The following is a 19,094-nucleotide window of genomic DNA, read 5'->3' on the forward strand; positions in this document are numbered from 1 at the left end:
ACGTGGAGGAGCCCGAACGGCGAGACTAGAAATGAAATAGACCTCATACTCTGCGCTAACCCTGGTATCATACAAGATGTGGACGTGCTCGGCAAGGTGCGCTGCAGTGACGGAATCTGCAGTGCCGGAATCTTGGAAGAACGCTAACATAATCCTAATCCATAAGAAAGGGGATGCCAAAGACTTGAAAAATTATAGACCGATCAGCTTACTGTCCGTTGCCTACAAAATATTTACTAAGGTAATCGCAAATAGAATCAGGAACACCTTAGACTTCTCTCAAGCAAAGGACCAGGCAGGATTCCGTAAAGGCTACTCAACAATACATCATATTCACACTATCAATCAGGTGATAGAGAAATGTGCGGAATATAACCAACCTTTATATATAGCTTTCATTGATTACGAGAAAGCGTTTGATTCAGTCGAAACCTCAGCAGTCATGGAGGCATTACGGAATCAGGGTGTAGACGAGCCGTATGTAAAAATACTGAAAGATATCTATAGCGGCTCCACAGCCACCGTAGTCCTCCATAAAGAAAGCAATAAAATCCCAATAAAGGCGTCAGGCAGGGAGATACGATCTCTCCAATGCTATTCACAGCGTGTTTGCAGGAGGTATTCAGAGACCTGGATTGGGAAGAATTGGGGATAAGAATTAATGGATAATACCTTAGTAACTTGCGATTCGCTGATGATATTGCCTTGCTTAGTAACTCAGGGGACCAATTGCAATGCATGCTCACTGACATGGAGAGGCAAAGCCGAAGAGTGGGTCTAAAAATTAATCTGCAGAAAACTAAAGTAATGTTTAACAGTCTCGGAAGAGAACAGCAATTTACAATAGGCAGCGAGGCACTGGAAGTCGTAAGGGAATACATCTACTTAGGGCAGGTAGTGACGGCGGATCCGGATCATGAGGCGGAAATAATCAGAAGAATAAGAATGGGCTGGGGTGCGTTTGGCAGGCATTCTCAGATCATGAACAGCAGGTTGCCATTATCCCTCAAGAGAAAAGTGTATAATAGCTGTGCCTTACCAGTACTCACCTACGGGGCAGAAACCTGGAGGCTTACGAAAAGGGTTCTACTCAAATTGAGGACGACGCAACGAACTATGGAAAGAAGAATGATAGGTGTAACGTTAAGGGATAAGAAAAGAGCAGATTGGGTGAGGGAACAAACGCGAGTTAATGACATCTTGGTTGAAATCAAGAAAAAGAAATGGGCATGGGCAGGACATGTAATGAGGAGGGAAGATAACCGATGGTCATTAAGGGTTACGGACTGGATCCCAAGGGAAGGGAAGCGTAGCAGGGGGCGGCAAAACGTTAGGTGGGCGGATGAGATTAAGAAGTTTGCAGGGACGGCATGGCCGCAATTAGTACATGACCGGGGTTGTTGGAGAAGTATGGGAGAGGCCTTTGCCCTGCAGTGGGCGTAACCAGGCTGATGATGATGATGATGATGATGAACTGTGAACAGTGTAACAGATGTGAACAGATCATGAACAGTGTAAGCGACGGCAGTCCTAAGCTCTTACAGGGACTGACATACAGCAACTGCCTCGACATAACGTTTGTGTCACGCAGCCTAAGTAAGAAGGATGGAAGTGACCATATTCCCATGTATACAAAAATCGAGGGCCTAGGCAAGTCCCGCATCACTGTTTCTTCACGCATCGACTAGTCAAAGTACGGGTAACTCACAAAGAAGCGGTGTCAAGAAAAAGAAGAAGGTTCTCTTGAAAACATAGAAGGCATAATCAAAGCTGTTACTCAAAACGCTGCCTGTAATTTTACACCTTCATCACAGTTTCGCGAATATGAAGCGGACGTGGTGCGGCTCCAAGCAATATGTCGTCATGCTGAACGACGGTATAGGCGCACAAAATCCATCTACGACACGCCTAGCTGTTGACCGAGGTTACACAGGGCCATGTAAGTGACACCATCAGGTCCAGGTGTTGAGGAAAGCTTGCATGCTGCGAAACCTGCTTGAAGCTCCTCTAGAGAGAACAGATTGTCAATTCGGAAATCTCTCGACATCGGTGTGTTTCGTAGATTACTCGCGGTGAACACAGACCCCTTACCGGCAACCCTCGCACAGAGGTTTTCTGCTACTTCAATTTTACGACGATTTTGGTAGTGAGTGAGGCATTTGAAGGGGCGATGCTTCTGTGGCAAAGGGAGGCGAGACGTCTGCAGAAGAAGATTCTGCGTCGAATCAATGCATTTCAGTCTTTAAGATGGAAATCTTTATGCGAGTCGCTTGATCCACAGAATCCTCTATTTCAAATATGGAGAATTTTCCGCGGCCTCCGAAAATTGCCACGGAAGCATCGCCCCTTCAAGTGCCTCGCTCACCACCAAAGTCGTCGCGAAATTGAAGTAGCAGAAGACTTCTGCGCAAGGGTTGCCAATAAGGGGTCTGCGATCACCGTGAGTATTCTAGGAAACACGCCGATGTCGAGAGATTTCCGAATTGCCAATCTGTTCTCTCTAGAGGAGCTTCAAGCAGGTTTGGCAGCATGCAAGCGTTCCTCAACACTTGGACCTGATGGTGTCACTTACATGGCCCTGTGTAACCTCAGTGAACAGCTAGGTGTGTTGTTCTAACCATATACAACGACTCATGGTGCGACGAATTGGTTCCTCCCTCGTGGAAGTCCAGCCGCTTGGTTCTGTTCAAATCAGGTAAATATCCCTTGGACCTGGCTTCCAATCGGCCCATCGCACTTACCACCTGTTTTGGAAAGGTGATGGAGAGGATGGTACTGACTCGCCTGGAGCGGTACCTAGAGTATAAGAAGATATAACCTGATGCTATGACCGGCTTTCGGCGTGGATGCTCCTCGATAGATTATCGATAGATTATCAGCGGCGATGTTCATGGACGGGAAAGCCGCATACGACACTGTATCGCATGAAACTATCCTGGATGCCTTGTGGAACATTGGATTGGGGGGCCGTGTCTACCAATGGATTTACAGTTATTTGACGGACAGAACCCTTCTTTGTACAAACAGAAGATGGTACAACAACGCGTCATTGTACTTATCGCGGTGTGTCTCAAGGTGGAGTCCTGAGCCCCGCTCTCTTTATCCTTGCCCTCATCGACCTTGTTGATGTACTTCTGCGGTCCGTGCATCTGTCAATATACGCAGACGACATCTGCATCTGGGCATCAGGGGTGACGCGTCTACACGTACTTGCCAGACTTCGGAGAGCGGCTACACTGCCCTCAAACTAGCTTCAAGGACGTGGATTAGAGCTGTCTTCACATGAGAAGTGCTTGCTGGTTGCCTTCACGCCCAAGGGCATGGGCCCACATTTCATTAAAATCAATGGACAGGCTATTAGTTATGAGGAGACCCACCGCTTTCTGTGAGAAATAATAGATCACGACCTCTCCTGGAGCCCTCATATTCCCTGCATGAAAAAGAAACTCGCCATGATCACCCACATGCTAAGATTTCTTGCCGTCGTGGGGTGCATCTGTACGAGTGATGCTTCAACTTTATGCTGTACTTTTCCTCGGGTTCATGCACTTCAGCTTACCTGTGCTGTGCAGGAACCGAAAAACAAACGTACACGTCTTCCGATCGATTCAAGCACAAGCACTGAGAATATACCTTGGCCTTCTAAGACGTGCATATTCAGCAGTGACTGTCGTCATCGCGCGTGATCACCTAATCACAACATATCTTCGTGTCGATGCCTTAAGAATGCACATCAAGCATTTCGCCCGGATTCCATCACACCACCTCGCCTCACTTCCTGTTTCTAGGCCACACTCTGCGTTGAGCGATATCGCTTCGCATAGTTCAGTGATCCTCTCGAACTTCACGCCTGCAGCTAGACCATGTTACGTGTCCACACCACCAAGGGTGTTAATTGAACGTTTTCCACGTGTCAAACCACCGCACATCCTATCCAGACGTCAACGCGGCGTGGACAACGGCTAAAAGCGCTCACCCTCTCATTACCTGGAAACCTCAGAAAAGGAAGAACGGGAGGGAACCACGACAACGAATTGATAGGCGCAGTTGATTAGACGAGTGAAATCACCACCCATCCCTCGGCACTTATCCAGCCGTCAAGACAGTTTGTTAACCGGCTGTTGCATGGTTCCATGAAAGGCGCTCAGCCGCCCTTCATCTGGCAGACTAAGCGACGAAGAAAGGGGGGGGGGGCAACGACGAACGAACTAGGTGTCGCCGGATGATTTCTTTCCACGGATTCCAAACCAGTTTCTTCGAGGCGGAGTTACTTGGCGTTCTGGTGAGCATGGGCGTGGTATTCCAACGGAGTCGACGATAGTGATTTGCTGCTGGACAGTCTTCAGATTCCCTAGTCCCTAGTCGACTCGCCTAGGGAAGACAACGGTATTAAAGGCAGAGACTTTCCGAGAATGTGAATGGAGGGTCCTGATGTGCACTGAGACATTTAACTTCCTCCCGCATGGAGAGGGCTTCCGTGCTGGAGCCGTGTAACTAAGCTTAATAAACCCTTTTTCCTTCATTTTCTACAACTTGACGTCGTAGTCGATGGGCTTGGTGAATTCCACCAAGCCCTGAACGCCACCCTAGCCGCAAAAACTACCATTACTGTTCTGGTGCCTACATACCCTCGAAGCCCTCCTAACCATTCCTGGAATCCAAAAGAAAACACAATCGTCATTTTTGGTCCTACAACAAGCCACACTACTGCTCCTGCATGAGAAGCACAGTGGACGTCTTCACATTTACACGGATGGTTCGGTTTTGTTCTGCAAGCTCAGCCAGAGCAGTGGTTGTTCCCGCGAAGTCTGTCACCATAAAATTCAAGACATCGCATTTTACATCATTGACGGCTGCAGAACACGCCGCCCTCAGTGCTGCTCTAGAATTCGGAACTGAAGAACCGTCGCAGACATGGTCAATCTTCTCAGACTCCAAGGCCGCTCTCCAGTGCATTATGTCGTCATTTCGTCATTGACCGAATGAACAGTTAGTCGCTGACATAAGACTTCTTCATCGCCACGCAATAGAGAAAAAGACAACAAAGTCTATCAGTGGATACCGAGCCATTGCGGTATCTACGGAAACGACCGTGCAGATGAGGCCGCCCGATCTGATCATGATGGCCTCCACTGTGTAGCTGTACCGTTATCAAGAACAGACGCAGCTACAGGGTTTCGTTCGCTCACACGTGAACTTACACTTTCACAGTGAAACTCGACGGAATTTACCAACGCTCGTCTCCACAACTTGCATCAAAATCTACGGCTGCGTCTTCCGTCAAGGCTATCTAGAGCTGAGGAGACGCTTCTGTTCCGCTTGTGTTTTGGCGTGGCCTTCACGAATGCTTATTCGTTTGTTTCGGATCGTAATGACCAACAGCCCTGCGTACCATATCTGTGGGTGCGAGGAAACAGTCACCCCCCTTCTCCGTTAATGTGCCCGTTTCAGTGTGCCCAGGAAAGAACCTTCAAGAATGTTAAATAGTCTTGACAAACGCCCTTTGTCGAAGGAAAGGGTCTTGGGACACTCGCCGAGACCGCCCTCAGCACAGAAGGCTCTGAAAATGTTGTGCTTCTTGCCGAGAACTGGTCTTAGAGACAGACTTTAAGCAGAGCCGTATGCTCCTTTCCTTTTACCCCTTTCTTTTTTTCTCTTTCCGTTTTTTTTTTTTGTGACACCTTTTTTTCTGATACCTTTTATTCCCCTTACCGCCTTTCTTTAGCACAGGGTAGCCAGCCAGTCAGAGAACTGGCTGACCTCCCTGTCTTTCCGTGTATTCCCGCTTCCTTCCTCCTCCGCAATACCACTTTTGCGCAGAACCCGGGTCGTTCAGGCACATAGTAGGGGGTTGCAGACAGGCACCATTACATCCTCCGAATCTATATCAAACCAACGAGCTTTGGGAGAGAACCGTGGCCAGCTTCGACCTCGAAGGGAAGCAACGGCTGATTGCGATGGCCCGAGCTCAAGGCATATTGGAATGGGGACACCTCTCCAAAGCTTGATTTATGTAATAAACATGTTTATTCTTTCTCTCATCCAAATAATTACTTCAGGGAAAGTGAAACCAGCTTTTATGACTACCCCTTGTGTAAACTTTGCTTCGGAAGCGTTTTGAGAAATTGGGATACATTGTTGAACTTTATTCAGGCTCTTCCACAAAACACTGCTTCAATTCATACACAACACAGGCCTCACAGCACACATATAATACACATATACGCACCAAGAATTATGCCTTAAGGGCAAGTCTTTATCGCAATAAGAAAAAGCTATTTAGCACACCAATATTAAGGGTGACGTTCTGTTCTACATTTTGTGGGGTTCCCACCCGTGCTCTTGGACAAAGGAACGACAACACGGAAGTGCAAACAATCACAAGGGCATTTATTGCACCTTTCATAGACCAATGCCTGCTAGCCGATTGCTACCCACAAAATATGCCGATGGGCGCGCGACAAATCGCGGAAGTCCGACTCACCGCGACCGGGATAGCGAGCGAATATGTTCGCCCTATGTTGGACACCAACGCCTGCGTTCGCACGTACGGTCATGCGAACGGTGACGCGTTCGAACGATCGTGTTCGTCCATGGGTAGGCTTCGCGAGACGGTCTCGCAGAAGCATGGTTCGGCGCACGCGCAGAACGTCCGCGCCGCTTGCCGATTCCGAGCCAAAGAGGAAGAGCCTTCTCCTTTTTGCGCCCAAGTAACCCCGCTGTTAGGTGGCATTAGCAGAGCCACACTCGCGCCATCTCTCGCAATGCGTTTCAGCCACACCGACTGCCGCGGGCACCAAGCCAGGCGGCGAAGCCGGATTACAGGAGACGGGAGCTATGCGGGAAAACAACATATCAGGGGACGCGTGAGAGTCGCGCATCCCCACAACTTCCACATGCGAGGAATCGGAACCTTCGTAACCACCTTAGTTGCGTGGGAAATCATCTGCATAAGTTAATGCAACTCACGAACCTAGGGTTAAGGCTTGTTTGTTTAGAATCGCATTTGCCATCATTCCACTGCCAATCTGAATAATTCGAAACAGTTTAGAAATTACACGAAAATATCCGAACAGGAAGAGAGGAGAGGCAGGAAGGTTAATCAGATGCAAGTTTCCGGTTTTCTACCCTACATGTCAGTGGGTAAAAGGCGAATAGTAAAGAGGCAGGAGTAGAATGAAAGCACTAAAACTAAACTAAAGATCAGGAAGTAGTATAGGCGCCAGCAGAGTCCGGTCGATCGCAAAAAGCACAGTAATAGTTTCATGGTCTTCTCATGAAACGATCTGTGATGTCTATGCTAAAGGATTATCTCCTTGCTTGATTATCGGGCCTGATTGAGCCAAATACCACACCGAATAGAAGAAATGCATGTGTTCTTTGTTAGTGTTAAATTTCGAGTATTTGCGCACCAGTGCTGTAGGCTACAACTCAATGGCAAACTGTTATTTGAAACAACGAGCTTTGTGAAGTCAGTTTCCGTAACGCGGACTTGCGAGTTATCTGGCAAAAAGTCATCAACAAACTTTAGCGCTAAACGAATGCTAAAAGAGATGACAGCGGCAGCATGCTGATGTTTCAGACACTGCGGCATACAACGGGGCAGGCAATCTCGAAGACTCAGCGCGGAGTTGCTCGTAGTGGTGCCTCGCGAGTACGGTGGACATAATTTCTGCCAACATAGATGGGACGTCAGCATTGGGATAAGAAGGGCACAGAGAAGAAGAAAACAAAGAATTACATCTTTTCATCGGCTTCTACTGTCCTTTTTGCTACAGTATACCTTCCTTAACACCTTTTTGCTGAATCCAGACGACGATTCATTGTGACCACGATATGATCTCTCCACCACCTAATGTTAGCAATTACGGAAGCCTTAAGAATCACGTAGGCTCTTGCCATAGACTATCATAAATATTTTCCATATAAGTCTGAGAGAGAGAGAGAGAAACGAAAACAAAGAGAAAAGGCAGGGTTGTTAACTAGAAAAGTACCTGGTTGGCTGCGCTATGCTAGGGGAAGAGAAACGGGTATAGCAAGAAGAGATAAAGAGAAAAGCGGCGAATGTGTGCACATGCAAGTCCGAAGGCCATAAAAATTCTGAAGCTTCATCTTACGCTACCCTAATGCGTCACAAGAGGGTTGGACCGCTAGTCGCGCGTTTTCGCGTGCGCAATGAGTAAACGAATACTTCACGGCGCTATTTCGATATATATGGCCGTTTTAACGTCTAGAAAAATGAAACTAAGCTTTTATGACGATTTTCTTCAACTTTCCTAATTTGCGCCTTAAATTTTGTAGTAAAATTAGTAATTAATGTAATTGGTTCATATAAGTGAATGGATTGCTTTGGACCTTCTCCCTAGTGATGCCAGCCTTGAAAGAGTATTCATCTGCAGTGGCGTAATTCGAGTAAATTTCGCAGGCTTGAAAAAACAGTGTTCGAATTAAAAAAAAAAGAGAAAGAAAACGTTTTATGAAGGGGATATCACCCTGTAAAATTAGTTGGGGTGTGGGAATATTCGAAACTTTAGAATAAAGAATCGAACAATGTCCTATTCGATTCGGTCTTCCAATTAAATAGTCACTGTGTGTAAATTGGAATATTTTTCGAATACTTTTTGAATATTTCAAAGCGTCAACTGTGCCCAAATAAACATAATATTGCAGCGACATTACGGCAATTTTTCGCCATCGTGGGCATAGTATAGACATAAAAGAAGTTGCCTAGCGGAGCAGGCTATACGTCACTTAGGTAGCCATAGTCTACGGGCTGTACAGCGATCATTCGCGCTCTCTGAAGAGCCCTGTGCATGCGAAGGATCTACTTGTTTTCTTATAACGCTACAGTTGTGCTTCCAATAAACAACGCTTCATAACGTGCTATGTAATGACAGAAACTTGCTAACTTCAAGAATACTGCGATGTGAACCCCGTATTATATGAATTGTGATAACGGCTGCTCATTATTCGAAAACTATTCTATAGGTATACAATATTCGATTCGATTCGCTTCTGACACTATTCGATTCGTATTTCATGTCATTAATTGTACTGCCTTAAAGGTCCGACGGCATTCGATTCGGACTGTTCGCACACCTCTAAAAATTGCGTCTCCTAATAACAATGTATAGAATTCTTCCGCTTACTTCAGTTTTTAAAAGAGACGGGCTTGGACAAGCGGCTGTGACAGTGATGTCACCTACCACGCAAGAGTGACTGACTGTAACTGACGATGTGTGTGCTGTGCTATGTGCTCTCTCTCTCCTCCCCATCTTTCATCCCCCCCTCCCGATCCCATGAGTTTGGGTAGCAAACCGGTTGAGGTAAACTGGTTAATCTCCCTGCCTTTCCTTCTCCACTTTTTCCTTCCTTCCTTCCTTCCTTCCTTCCTTCCTTCCTTCCTTCCTTCCTTCCTTCTTTCCTTCCTCTTCTTTTACTACATCTTCGAGATTGCTGATGATATTACCCTGCTTATCTTTCAGTGCATACATCTTGATTTGTCCTATGCCAAGTTTCTCACTGATTTCATGCTGCGTCCATTTTTTACGACTTCTTCAGTCTTTCTCACGTTATAGTTTCGAATATCACAAATTTTCGTCTTGTTGATCAGTTTTGAAAGCTCCTTGCAATACTGACCTGTACAATACCCAGAGGAGCCAGGATATCTCCATTAGAAACAGTAAGAAGCAGGATACAGAAACTCCTCCTATAACTAGCGATGAGCTTAGAAGGGCCTTGCAAGACATGAAACGAGGAAGAGCGGCTGGCGAAGATGGGATAACAGTCTATTTAATCATAGATGGAGGAGACATAATGCTTGGAAAACTGGCGGCTCTTTATACGAATTGTCTATCGACTGCAAGGGTCCAAGGAAACTGGAAGAATGCAAACATTATACTAATCCACAAAAAGGGAGACGTTAAAGAATGGAAAAATTATAGGCCCATTAGCTTACTCCCAGTATTATATAAAATATTTACCAAGATAATCTCCAATAAAATAATGGCAACACTGAACTTCAGTAAACCAAGGGAACAGGCTGGTTTCAGGAAGGGCTACTCTACAATGGATCACATCCATGTCATCAATCAGGTAATCGAGAAATCCGCAGAGTACAATCACTCTCGCTATATGGCTTTCATAGATTACGAAGAGGCATTTCATTCAGTAGAGATACCAGCAATCATAGATGCATTACGTAATCAAGGAGTACAGAACGCTTACGTAAATATCTTGGAAAGAATCTACAGAGATTCCACACCTACCTAAATTCTCTACAAGAACAGTAGGAAGATACCTATAAAGAAAGGGGTCAGACAAGGAGACAAAATCTCTCCAATCCTATTCACTGCGTGCTTGGAAGAAGTATTCAAGCTATTAGACTGGGAATGCTTAGGAGTAAGGATCAACGGCAAATATCTCAGTAACCTTCGATTTGCAGATTAAATTGTCCTGTTCAGCAACACTGGGGACGAGTTACAACAAATGATTGAGGACCTTAACATAGAGAGTATAAGAGTGTGGTCGAAGATTCATATGCAGAAGACAAATATAATGATAAATAGTCGGGCAAAGAAACAAGAGTTCAGGATCGCCAGTCAGCCTCTAGAGTCTGTGAAGGAGTACGTTTACCTAGGTCAATTAATCATAGGGAACCCTGATCATGAGAAGGAAATTCATAGAAGAATAAAAATAGGTTGGATCGCATACGGCAGACATTGTCAGCTCCTGACTGGAAGCTTACCATAATCATTGAAAAGGAAGGTGTAGAATCAGTGCATTTTACCAGTGCTGACATATGGGGCAGAGATTTGGAGACTCACAAAGAAACTTGAGAACAAATTAAGGACCGCTCAAAGAGCGATGGAACGAAGATTTCTAGGCATAACGTTAACAGACAGAAAGAGAGTGGCTTGTATCAGAGAGCAAGCGGGTATAGACGATATTCTAATTGAGATCAAGAGAAAAAAAAAATGGAGCTGGGCAAGTCATGTAATGCGCCGGTTTGATAACCGTTGGACCATTAGTGTTACAGAATGGGTGCCAAGAGAGGGTAAACGCGGTCGAGGACGGCAGAAGACTACGCGGAGCGATGAAATTAAAAAAATTGGAGGGCGCTAGTTGGAATCGGTTGGCGCAGGACAGGGGTAATTGGAGATAGCAGGGAGATGCCTTCGTCCTGCAGTGAACATATAACAGTCTGATGATGATGATGACGATGACGATGATGATGAATAACAATGTTTGGTGACAGGCATGGTTGGTGATCCATAAAGTCTGCAGCGCAAGAGCAGGTGACCGAGAAAAGAAAGGATGAGTGCAATCGCTTACTTATGACGGACGTTTTTACTGTTTTGTAATTTTTATATTAGTTTTCAAAATGCTGCAGGTCATAGTGTCAGTTCGCGGGCCCGCGAAAGAGTGGCAGCACATGGATGTTTCGTCCTGTATGCAAAACAGGCGGCCGTCTAGAGCGGCGCTTCAGTGAACGCCGCCAGCGTGCCTCAGCAGGCCATTTCACCAGCGGGCAGCAGGTAATGTTTACACTCCCTTTTCAATGCGAAGCATAATTGGGATCGATCTTATGGTTTAGTGTTACGTTTGATGGTTCCTTCATGAACTTGACAAGCCCTCACAAGGGTGCTAATAAGAGCTCTGAGGCTTTGCCTTGGCTTGCCAAAGAACACGGGAACTGCCGTTACTCTGACGATGAACGTACGCATCTTTCTTCGGGCACTCATTGGCGCTTGGCTTCGGTTTGTCGTCGGAGAAGCTGACAATTCGCTTGCTTAGAACTGTGGCACGGAGCTGCATATTGTTCCTCCTTCAGAATATTGTAACCTTTCTCTATCATCACAACGATAGTGGTATTTTTCTTCCGGGTTGCTTATCCCCCCAGCACCCACAATTAGAGCAAAAGAAGCCCTTCTGGGCAGGATTTGACATAAACTGCTGTTGAATACATCGCCACTAGAACTCCCAGTCACGTTTTGACTAATGACTCCATCACATCAATCACAACTGCTATGGCAGTGTGAATACCGTCCATGTCTCGATCTGAAGAATTCCCGGACACCGAACTTCTATTCTCACCACAGAACTAGCTTTGCAGGGCACAGTCCGTGCTATTGTTGTTGAACAGACAGCAAGGGCCCAGCTAACTTCTACCCAATACACAGAGAAGCAGTTTTTCTCGGGCGTCAAGGTTTTATGCATGAGAATATGTGGGCTGCAACATAGCGCTGTGTATCATCTGGCTGTCCGGCCAAAGCAGCACAGTGCACAACGCTCAAGCCGACCGCACTGCCAGGGCAGGGCTTTACATCTCGCCTCCACCCCGATCCTCAATAGCAGTCTCTGAAAATACACAAATACACTGCAACTATTGGAGCATGTAGCTACGAAATCGTCAGTATCCCTTCAGAAGCTGGCCTTATTTCCGACTTCATTTGCCTCTTGGCCTCTGAAGAGGGACCAAACTTGTGGATATTGCTTCACAGCAATATCCACAAGTTTCACAGAATTCCTACTTCACAGAATTCAGCAGATGGATTCGCCTATGTGCCGCGAATCATGTGTTGCCGATTATACAAATCGCGGTATTTGTGCCTTGCACCAGAGTCCCTCTCCGGCTGTCATTAAAGCTTTCCCCTCTGTGTTTTGATGACTACGTATACTCTCGCGTCCAAGAAAAACATTCTCTGACATATTCTCCAACCGTACAAAGCAAAGCAACGGCTCATTGTTAATAGAGAAATTTGCCACAGAGGACGCCTCGAAAGCTTTGCGAAAATTCGCGAATCACCCATCGATTTGCCCAGTCATATCAGCATCATACAAGAACTTATGCATATTTGGCGTCAGCTCCGCATTGGGAGATACTTCCACATATATAATCGGTTAGCTGTCGTACACGCGAGTATTTTCTCCTTCACTCATCATGTCAAAAGCCCCTAGCCAGTGACGATAAAGACAAACCTGTCAAAATTCCTGGCACGCAATCCGTATGGCGAAGCAAGAAAGTGTTTGGTGCACCACCAGGTACGGGATACTTTTGATCCGAAAGCATCAAATGGCCGATTGAACGAAAAGGCCGGGGTCTGTAGCTGCGAAACGGCACCTAACTTCTCTTTGGCTGCGAAGCCACGTCACGTGCGTGCCTCAACGGAGAAGAGTGGGTGAATCGAAGCACCTGCTGCTTCGCTAGCGCGTCAGGTGTTGCGTGAGGGGAGAGAGCATCGCCGCGACGCCACGTCACCAGCGCGCCCCGACGGAGCAGATATGGCGACGCGGCGACGCGGGGCGAGACGGGTTGTCGTCGGCGGGGCAGTCGCATGACGATCGTGTGCGGGTGCCGCCGTCTCGCTCTCTGAACCTGGCGCGCGGTCCGTATCTCTATCTCTCTCTCTCTCATCCCCACTGAGCTAAGTTGCTGCCCGCGCCTGCCGACCTTGGTGGCCGCTGCTGCTTCCTCGGTCTCTCGTCGCCCAGGACGTCGGTGGCATGTGGCGTCCTTGATTTCTCAGCAATATCGTCCAAATGATTCTGGCCTACAGCAAACATGCTAACGTAGACACTAAAAAAAATTACCAGCATCAATTTAGTCACGAAACCCGATAACATACCCCGCAGCAAAACTCGAAAACATTGCTTTCAGCGCAAAACTCGAAGGACCACTCAGCGACGTTCAATCGGACATTAATGCTTTCGCATTCACAACTCGTAAGAAGTGCTTAGGTGCCCTCGGATTTTTAATCATCAAATCTAAGTAAGATGGACGTAATATTATTGCCGAGTTAACAACAGTGCAAAGCAGGGAAACAGTATTCATTATGTTATGTCGTTTTGTACATTTATTTAATTATTATTCAGTGGACTTGCGCAATGCATATGTAGAAAAAGAAGTTTGCAATAGGCGTCAAATAAATGCATGCAGCTCTTTTTGATGTAGCCAGTGCCGCAGTGCTCTCGCGCACTTTTTTTTCTTGTGGCAAGATTGCGGTCTGAGTAATCTGGGTTTTCTTGACCACACGAAGCCTTACTTTATGGAACTTAACATACTCCCCCTTGAACAAGTATTTAAACATAAGCTTGACCTTGAGGATTCCCTGCAACGATTCTTGAATTGTGAATGGTTCGAACTTAGTTACAGCATAAAATACAGCGGTTATAACTTGATGAAACGAATATTGTGACTTCGCGAGCTCACACCGGCTTTGAAACACAAACTTTGCTCAATAATATTGGCGCTTTATTGAGCCGAAATTCCTTGCAACTGAAAGCGTTAAATTCATACTCGTCACATTTTGCCTTCAAGTGGGCAGTAATGTCAATCTTGCATGCAGCCTTTGACATGAGCTAGAGAAGCATGAAAATACGGGGATGTATTCTACTCTTTTTTTGTCTGTGAGTAATGTGGCAAGAGAGCAGTAGCAGCACCCAGATGTCATGGTCGGCAAAGTCAGGCAGGGTTCACAAAAAAAAAAAAACTTTTTAAAACGAATATATTTCGTAGGCATTTTCAGCCTTGCGATTGCCTGCCGCATTGTGTACAGTGTGAAATGTGTGTGGGTGATGCGTCCGAGTTTAGCGAATTATTGACTTTTGCGGCACCCCCCGACAGACAGACAGGTACGCACACGCGCGTTAAAACCATATCTATCGTTTTGGGCTGTCAGAATTCGCACCTCTGTCAGGCCCTATTGCATAAAACAACGAACAATCTTGTAAACAAGCGGATCTGAGTTCTTGCGCTCGTTACTGGGGGGAGCGTTTAAGTAGATGAAAGCCTTCATTGCCAAGTGCACTTAAATAAGATGTTGCTAAAAATTGGAGGCACACAAGCAAAATGATCAGTAGTCTCTACTTCAAGTGTATCTCACAGAGAAAGAGCAGGGCGATCAGTGGAATGTTGAGACGCGACATACGAGCAATTGTACGTGTGTAGCCGCCCGTATCAGAAAAACTGACTCCCGAGGAGGAAGAGCCGGCGGTATGCGCTCAAACCCTGCAAACCTCCCCGCTGCTTTCTCGTCTTCCACTACTGAAACACGACAATGGCAAGATCCCAGAAGCCAATCCAGAAACTAGGACTGCAACAGTGCGCTGCAATTTTTGCGCTCTTTGAGTCAAGTAAGCGCAACTGGCAGAGCATTTTAAGAAACATTTGGGCACTTCATATGGCCAACTTGGCAGTGCCGCCTTCATTTTTTCAAATGCGCTCTTAGGGAAGTAAGAAAGCCGAAGCAGTTAATAACATAATGTTGGCGGCTCACTGTTAGGTATGCTGCTACGTTCGGAGGAACGCGCAGCTACTAACGGTAAAATTAGTTGTAAAAGTCCACGAAAGCAGTTCGCCTTCGGTAGTTTATTAAGGCTTTATATGGTTGTCATTGCTTCTCTCACGCGAATCTCTTCTTCGTGATATTTTCTCGTCCTGCCTCCTGCCCAGATGGAGGCAAAAGGCCCTCCCGGAGTTGTCTCCATGTGTACCTCGCCTCCGCCGGTTTCCATGGTGGACGCGCGATCGTTACTGCGGGTTACTACATCCTCCTTGTCTTCGGCCTTCATCCCTTAAATGATGTTAAGGAATAACTTTTCTCACTGAAGCATCTTTTATGTCGCCTTTCGCATTATGTCGTATCCTGGATCCTCGGCTAGGTGGCCGATGTTGAGGAATAAATAAACACCGGAGAAAGCAGCCTTCGGATAGAGGCTCTTTTGACTTGAACCCTGTTTCAGGACTCGATATATGGGATCTTTCACTGTTATCATACGTCACTATTTTCATCGTGTTGCGGTAGCGCCCATGTTGTGCAGACAAAGTAGTTTCTTCACTAAAAATATATCAGTATTACAGACTTAATTGTTTGCCTCAAGGCATGAAGTGTCTCAAAAAGCAACGAAGTGTGATGGGCATAGAATGTTTCTCTAGCAATACTTAAGCGAACACATAAGTTTTGTTTGGCGAAAATTGCGAAGCGCTAAAGGCAGCTGCCGAACTCGACACCAAGAGCTTCTACGACGTCCATCCTGTCGCCGTTGCTGACGGGCATGCTTTCATTCATACTGGCACTTCTCAGAGTAACACCATTATATGTAAATATGAGTAGATTAGTGTGTTCTGCTGCATTTTCGCACTCTGCTGTGTCAGTGTGGTGTGGTTTACACCATACGTCAAGCGAACGACGCTTGGTGACTGTATGTGGGGATGTGAATTTGTGACCAAGCAAGTTACTGTCGCGAGCATGACACATGCTTTTTTGGCTAATAATACAACCAATAAAACCGTGAATAGCGCATGGCGAAATCGATAGCAACGTCTCTGACGAGACGACGACCGAGGGGCGTCCTTTAGTGCACTGTTCACGACCTTTGGACGTAAATAATGGTTTTTGCCAGGCAGGCTCAGCAGGCAGAGTGAATAGTCAGGCTTTCTGTACACGAGTACGTTAAGTACCAGTCCTTCGTGACGTCTTTACACCGCCGTGCATCACCTGCTCGAATCAAAAGAGACTAGCTTCGAACTTCTGCAAACGCGTCACACACATCGTGGCCATGATTTAAACCCACTAGGCTACGTGTAGTGTTGTCCGTTTAAATCCTTTGAGCTAGGCAAAGCTGTCTGGAGCGTCATCGAGATGGAGACTAACAAGCACACGCAATACGAAAAACTTGCTTTAGTATTGCGTGTATTAGGCTGCTTTAGCTGAAATAATAGTCAACATAACAAGCTTCACCCGATCGGACCATGCACTCGTTTTCGAAGGCGCATTCAGTAAATTATTTAGCCTGAAGGGCGTTTTACTGAGCAGTTCGCGAAAACAACATTGAAGCAAATTGTGTAGATAATATGGTGCAAATGTACTTTGTATCATACAATAATGCATTAGATAATGAGACGAGGGAAGAAAATTCATTCGTGCTTCGTGTACACGACTGTCTTCACCGAGATTTTGTTGAAAGCGTCGCTTAAATGAACCAAAGGAATGCCTAGATAGAGCTTAGACGTTTATGTTGTCTCACTCTTGCCTGCTCATTGCATTTTCACCATGCGAAGCCTGCTTTGCATGCAACAACGGGCTGTATCGCTTTACGACAAACGCTCGCCGCGGAAGGGGCCGCAAACAAGGAAAGAGTGCGGCAACGTTAAGGTAGACGGTTGCCAATAGTGATCTTATGAGACATACGTAACGTAAGGTCGCTTTGATGTCGAGGTTGAAGCGCACTTTCGCTGCTTGGTTGCCGGAGCGTGCGTGTGTTTCGCCAAAAGAGCCAGTAAACGGCGGCACAGCGCGTTGTGGAGACGACGCCCTTGCGCTTCGCTTGTCGCAGCGCGCCATCTTGTGTAAACAACAGCCTGCGCGCAGATTAACGGCGTCAAAGATAGCCGCGGTCGCGAGATAAGCGTGCACGGCAGTGCTGGGTCACGTGTCCGCGTCGAAGTCGGCAAGGTGACGGGCAATCGCCTTTGTTGCCTGCGAGCAGCGGCGGCTCCATGTGAAGTTTGACCCCCGAGTATCTCCACTTCCCATTAGTGCGCCAAGGGGCCCCCGCTATGAACGCGGAGCCGAGTGGAGCGTCGGCCGGCCTGCTGGGCTGCACCCCGGCTGCACCGCTGGGCAGCGTCATCGTCCAGGGAGGCCCGTCCACACTAGCCATCGACGCCTCCGCGCAAGGTGAGGCACGTTAGGCCTACAGGGCGACAGCGCGTTTGCACCGTCACAAGAAAGCATATGGCCGAGAAAGAGCCGCTACTGCGCGATCGCCGTCGCGGCGCTATGCGCTCCTGCGTTTGCTCCCTGTGCTGGCGGAGGAGAGCGCCCCACAATGCCGAGCGCGGCACCGTGGCCCTCTGTTCTGTTCGCACCCTACACTGTTTGTTTCGTCTTTTTCTTTTCTTTTATCCTTTTTCGTTATGGCTGAGGAAGACGCGGCGCCACGTTTATGTGACGCACTTGCTTTTGCTGTGTTCAACCATCGTTTTCGCGGAATTATCTGGACCCGCCATCGCTCGAAGTTGGCGCGCACTTGTGCAGTGTGTGGCGACTGTTCGAGATGAATGAATGCACATCGCAACTGCGGCGAGGAACGTTTTTCCACGTAATTGTTGTTCGACAGTCCTACTTCGAAGACCCGCCGTGGTTGCTCAGTGGCTATGGTGTTGGGCTGCTGAGCACGAGGTCGCGGGATCGAATCCCGGCCACGGCGGTCGCATTTCGATGGAGGCTAAATGCGAAAACACCCGTGTACTTAGATTTAGGTGGACGTTAAAGAACCCCAGGTGGTTGAAATATCCGGAGTTCTCCACTACGGCGTGCCTCATAATCAGAAAGTGGTTTTGGCACGTAAAACCCCATAATCTCTACTTCGAAGCATGTGCGAGAGTAGTAAAATAAACATCAAGATGAGCGCATGCAAAAAGTCAGGAACAATGTTTAACACCAGTTTCGTCTTTCTTGCTTTTCCCTTTTTTTTTTTTTCTCTCGTCGGAGCAGTAATTTTCTTCAGTGTGGCTGGAGCAATGTCGTGCTACGTTCACTATCCAACTTTGCCCGCTGTCCGGTGGGAAACACCACACGTTACACCACAGCCACTAAGCAACCACGGCGGGTACACAAGTAACAAGAACGGTGATAATTCCTATAAAGTGACACATTTTTGTGCGTAGTACGTGGTGAGATATTTTTCTGCTTATAAGTGTTTCTGCTTGTTTTTGTCGGGAGTGGTATACTTGGGTTTTCGCGATTGCCGCCCCTAAAGAGGACCTACCTTCCCATCTTTGCCAAATTAATAATAAAAAAAAGAGAATAATATTTCTCTCGTGGCGTAGTACTGCTGACCGCAGACGTCCTATGGGAAAAATTGCATTTTGAAGTTGAAACCTGCCGTATACTTTTTTTGTTTACTTTTTCGTTTGATAACCACCAATGCAAGTTGAATGGCTTATGCGAAAAGTTGTCATCTGGCACTGTGTTTTCTTCTTTTTTTTACGTTCCTTGAGGAGGCTATTGCGATGGATTGCTTGATACACGTTGAGTTCTTGTTTTTCTTCTTTGTAAGATATGGGAAAACGACGGTTACATGAAACA

The 19,094-nt window shown here is 46.8% G+C and overlaps 1 protein-coding gene across 2 annotated transcripts in view; it reads left to right on the top strand.

Moving 5' to 3' along the window:
* The first annotated feature begins 17,489 nt into the window (after positions 1-17,489).
* The window catches only part of Hnf4 (Hepatocyte nuclear factor 4), a 202,730-nt gene continuing 201,125 nt past the window's right edge, over positions 17,490-19,094 (top strand). The window contains exon 1 of one of the 2 annotated variants that reach the window (XM_055061879.2): positions 17,490-17,681. In XM_055061879.2, coding sequence (XP_054917854.1) covers positions 17,561-17,681 — 121 coding nt within the window. In that variant the 5' untranslated portion in view covers positions 17,490-17,560. The remainder of the gene's footprint in view (positions 17,682-19,094) is intronic. The other variant, XM_050193497.3, reaches the window with a different exon arrangement.

The sequence above is a fragment of the Dermacentor andersoni genome, chromosome 1, assembly GCF_023375885.2.
Source record: "Dermacentor andersoni chromosome 1, qqDerAnde1_hic_scaffold, whole genome shotgun sequence".
Classification (NCBI taxonomy): Eukaryota; Metazoa; Arthropoda; class Arachnida; order Ixodida; family Ixodidae; genus Dermacentor; species Dermacentor andersoni.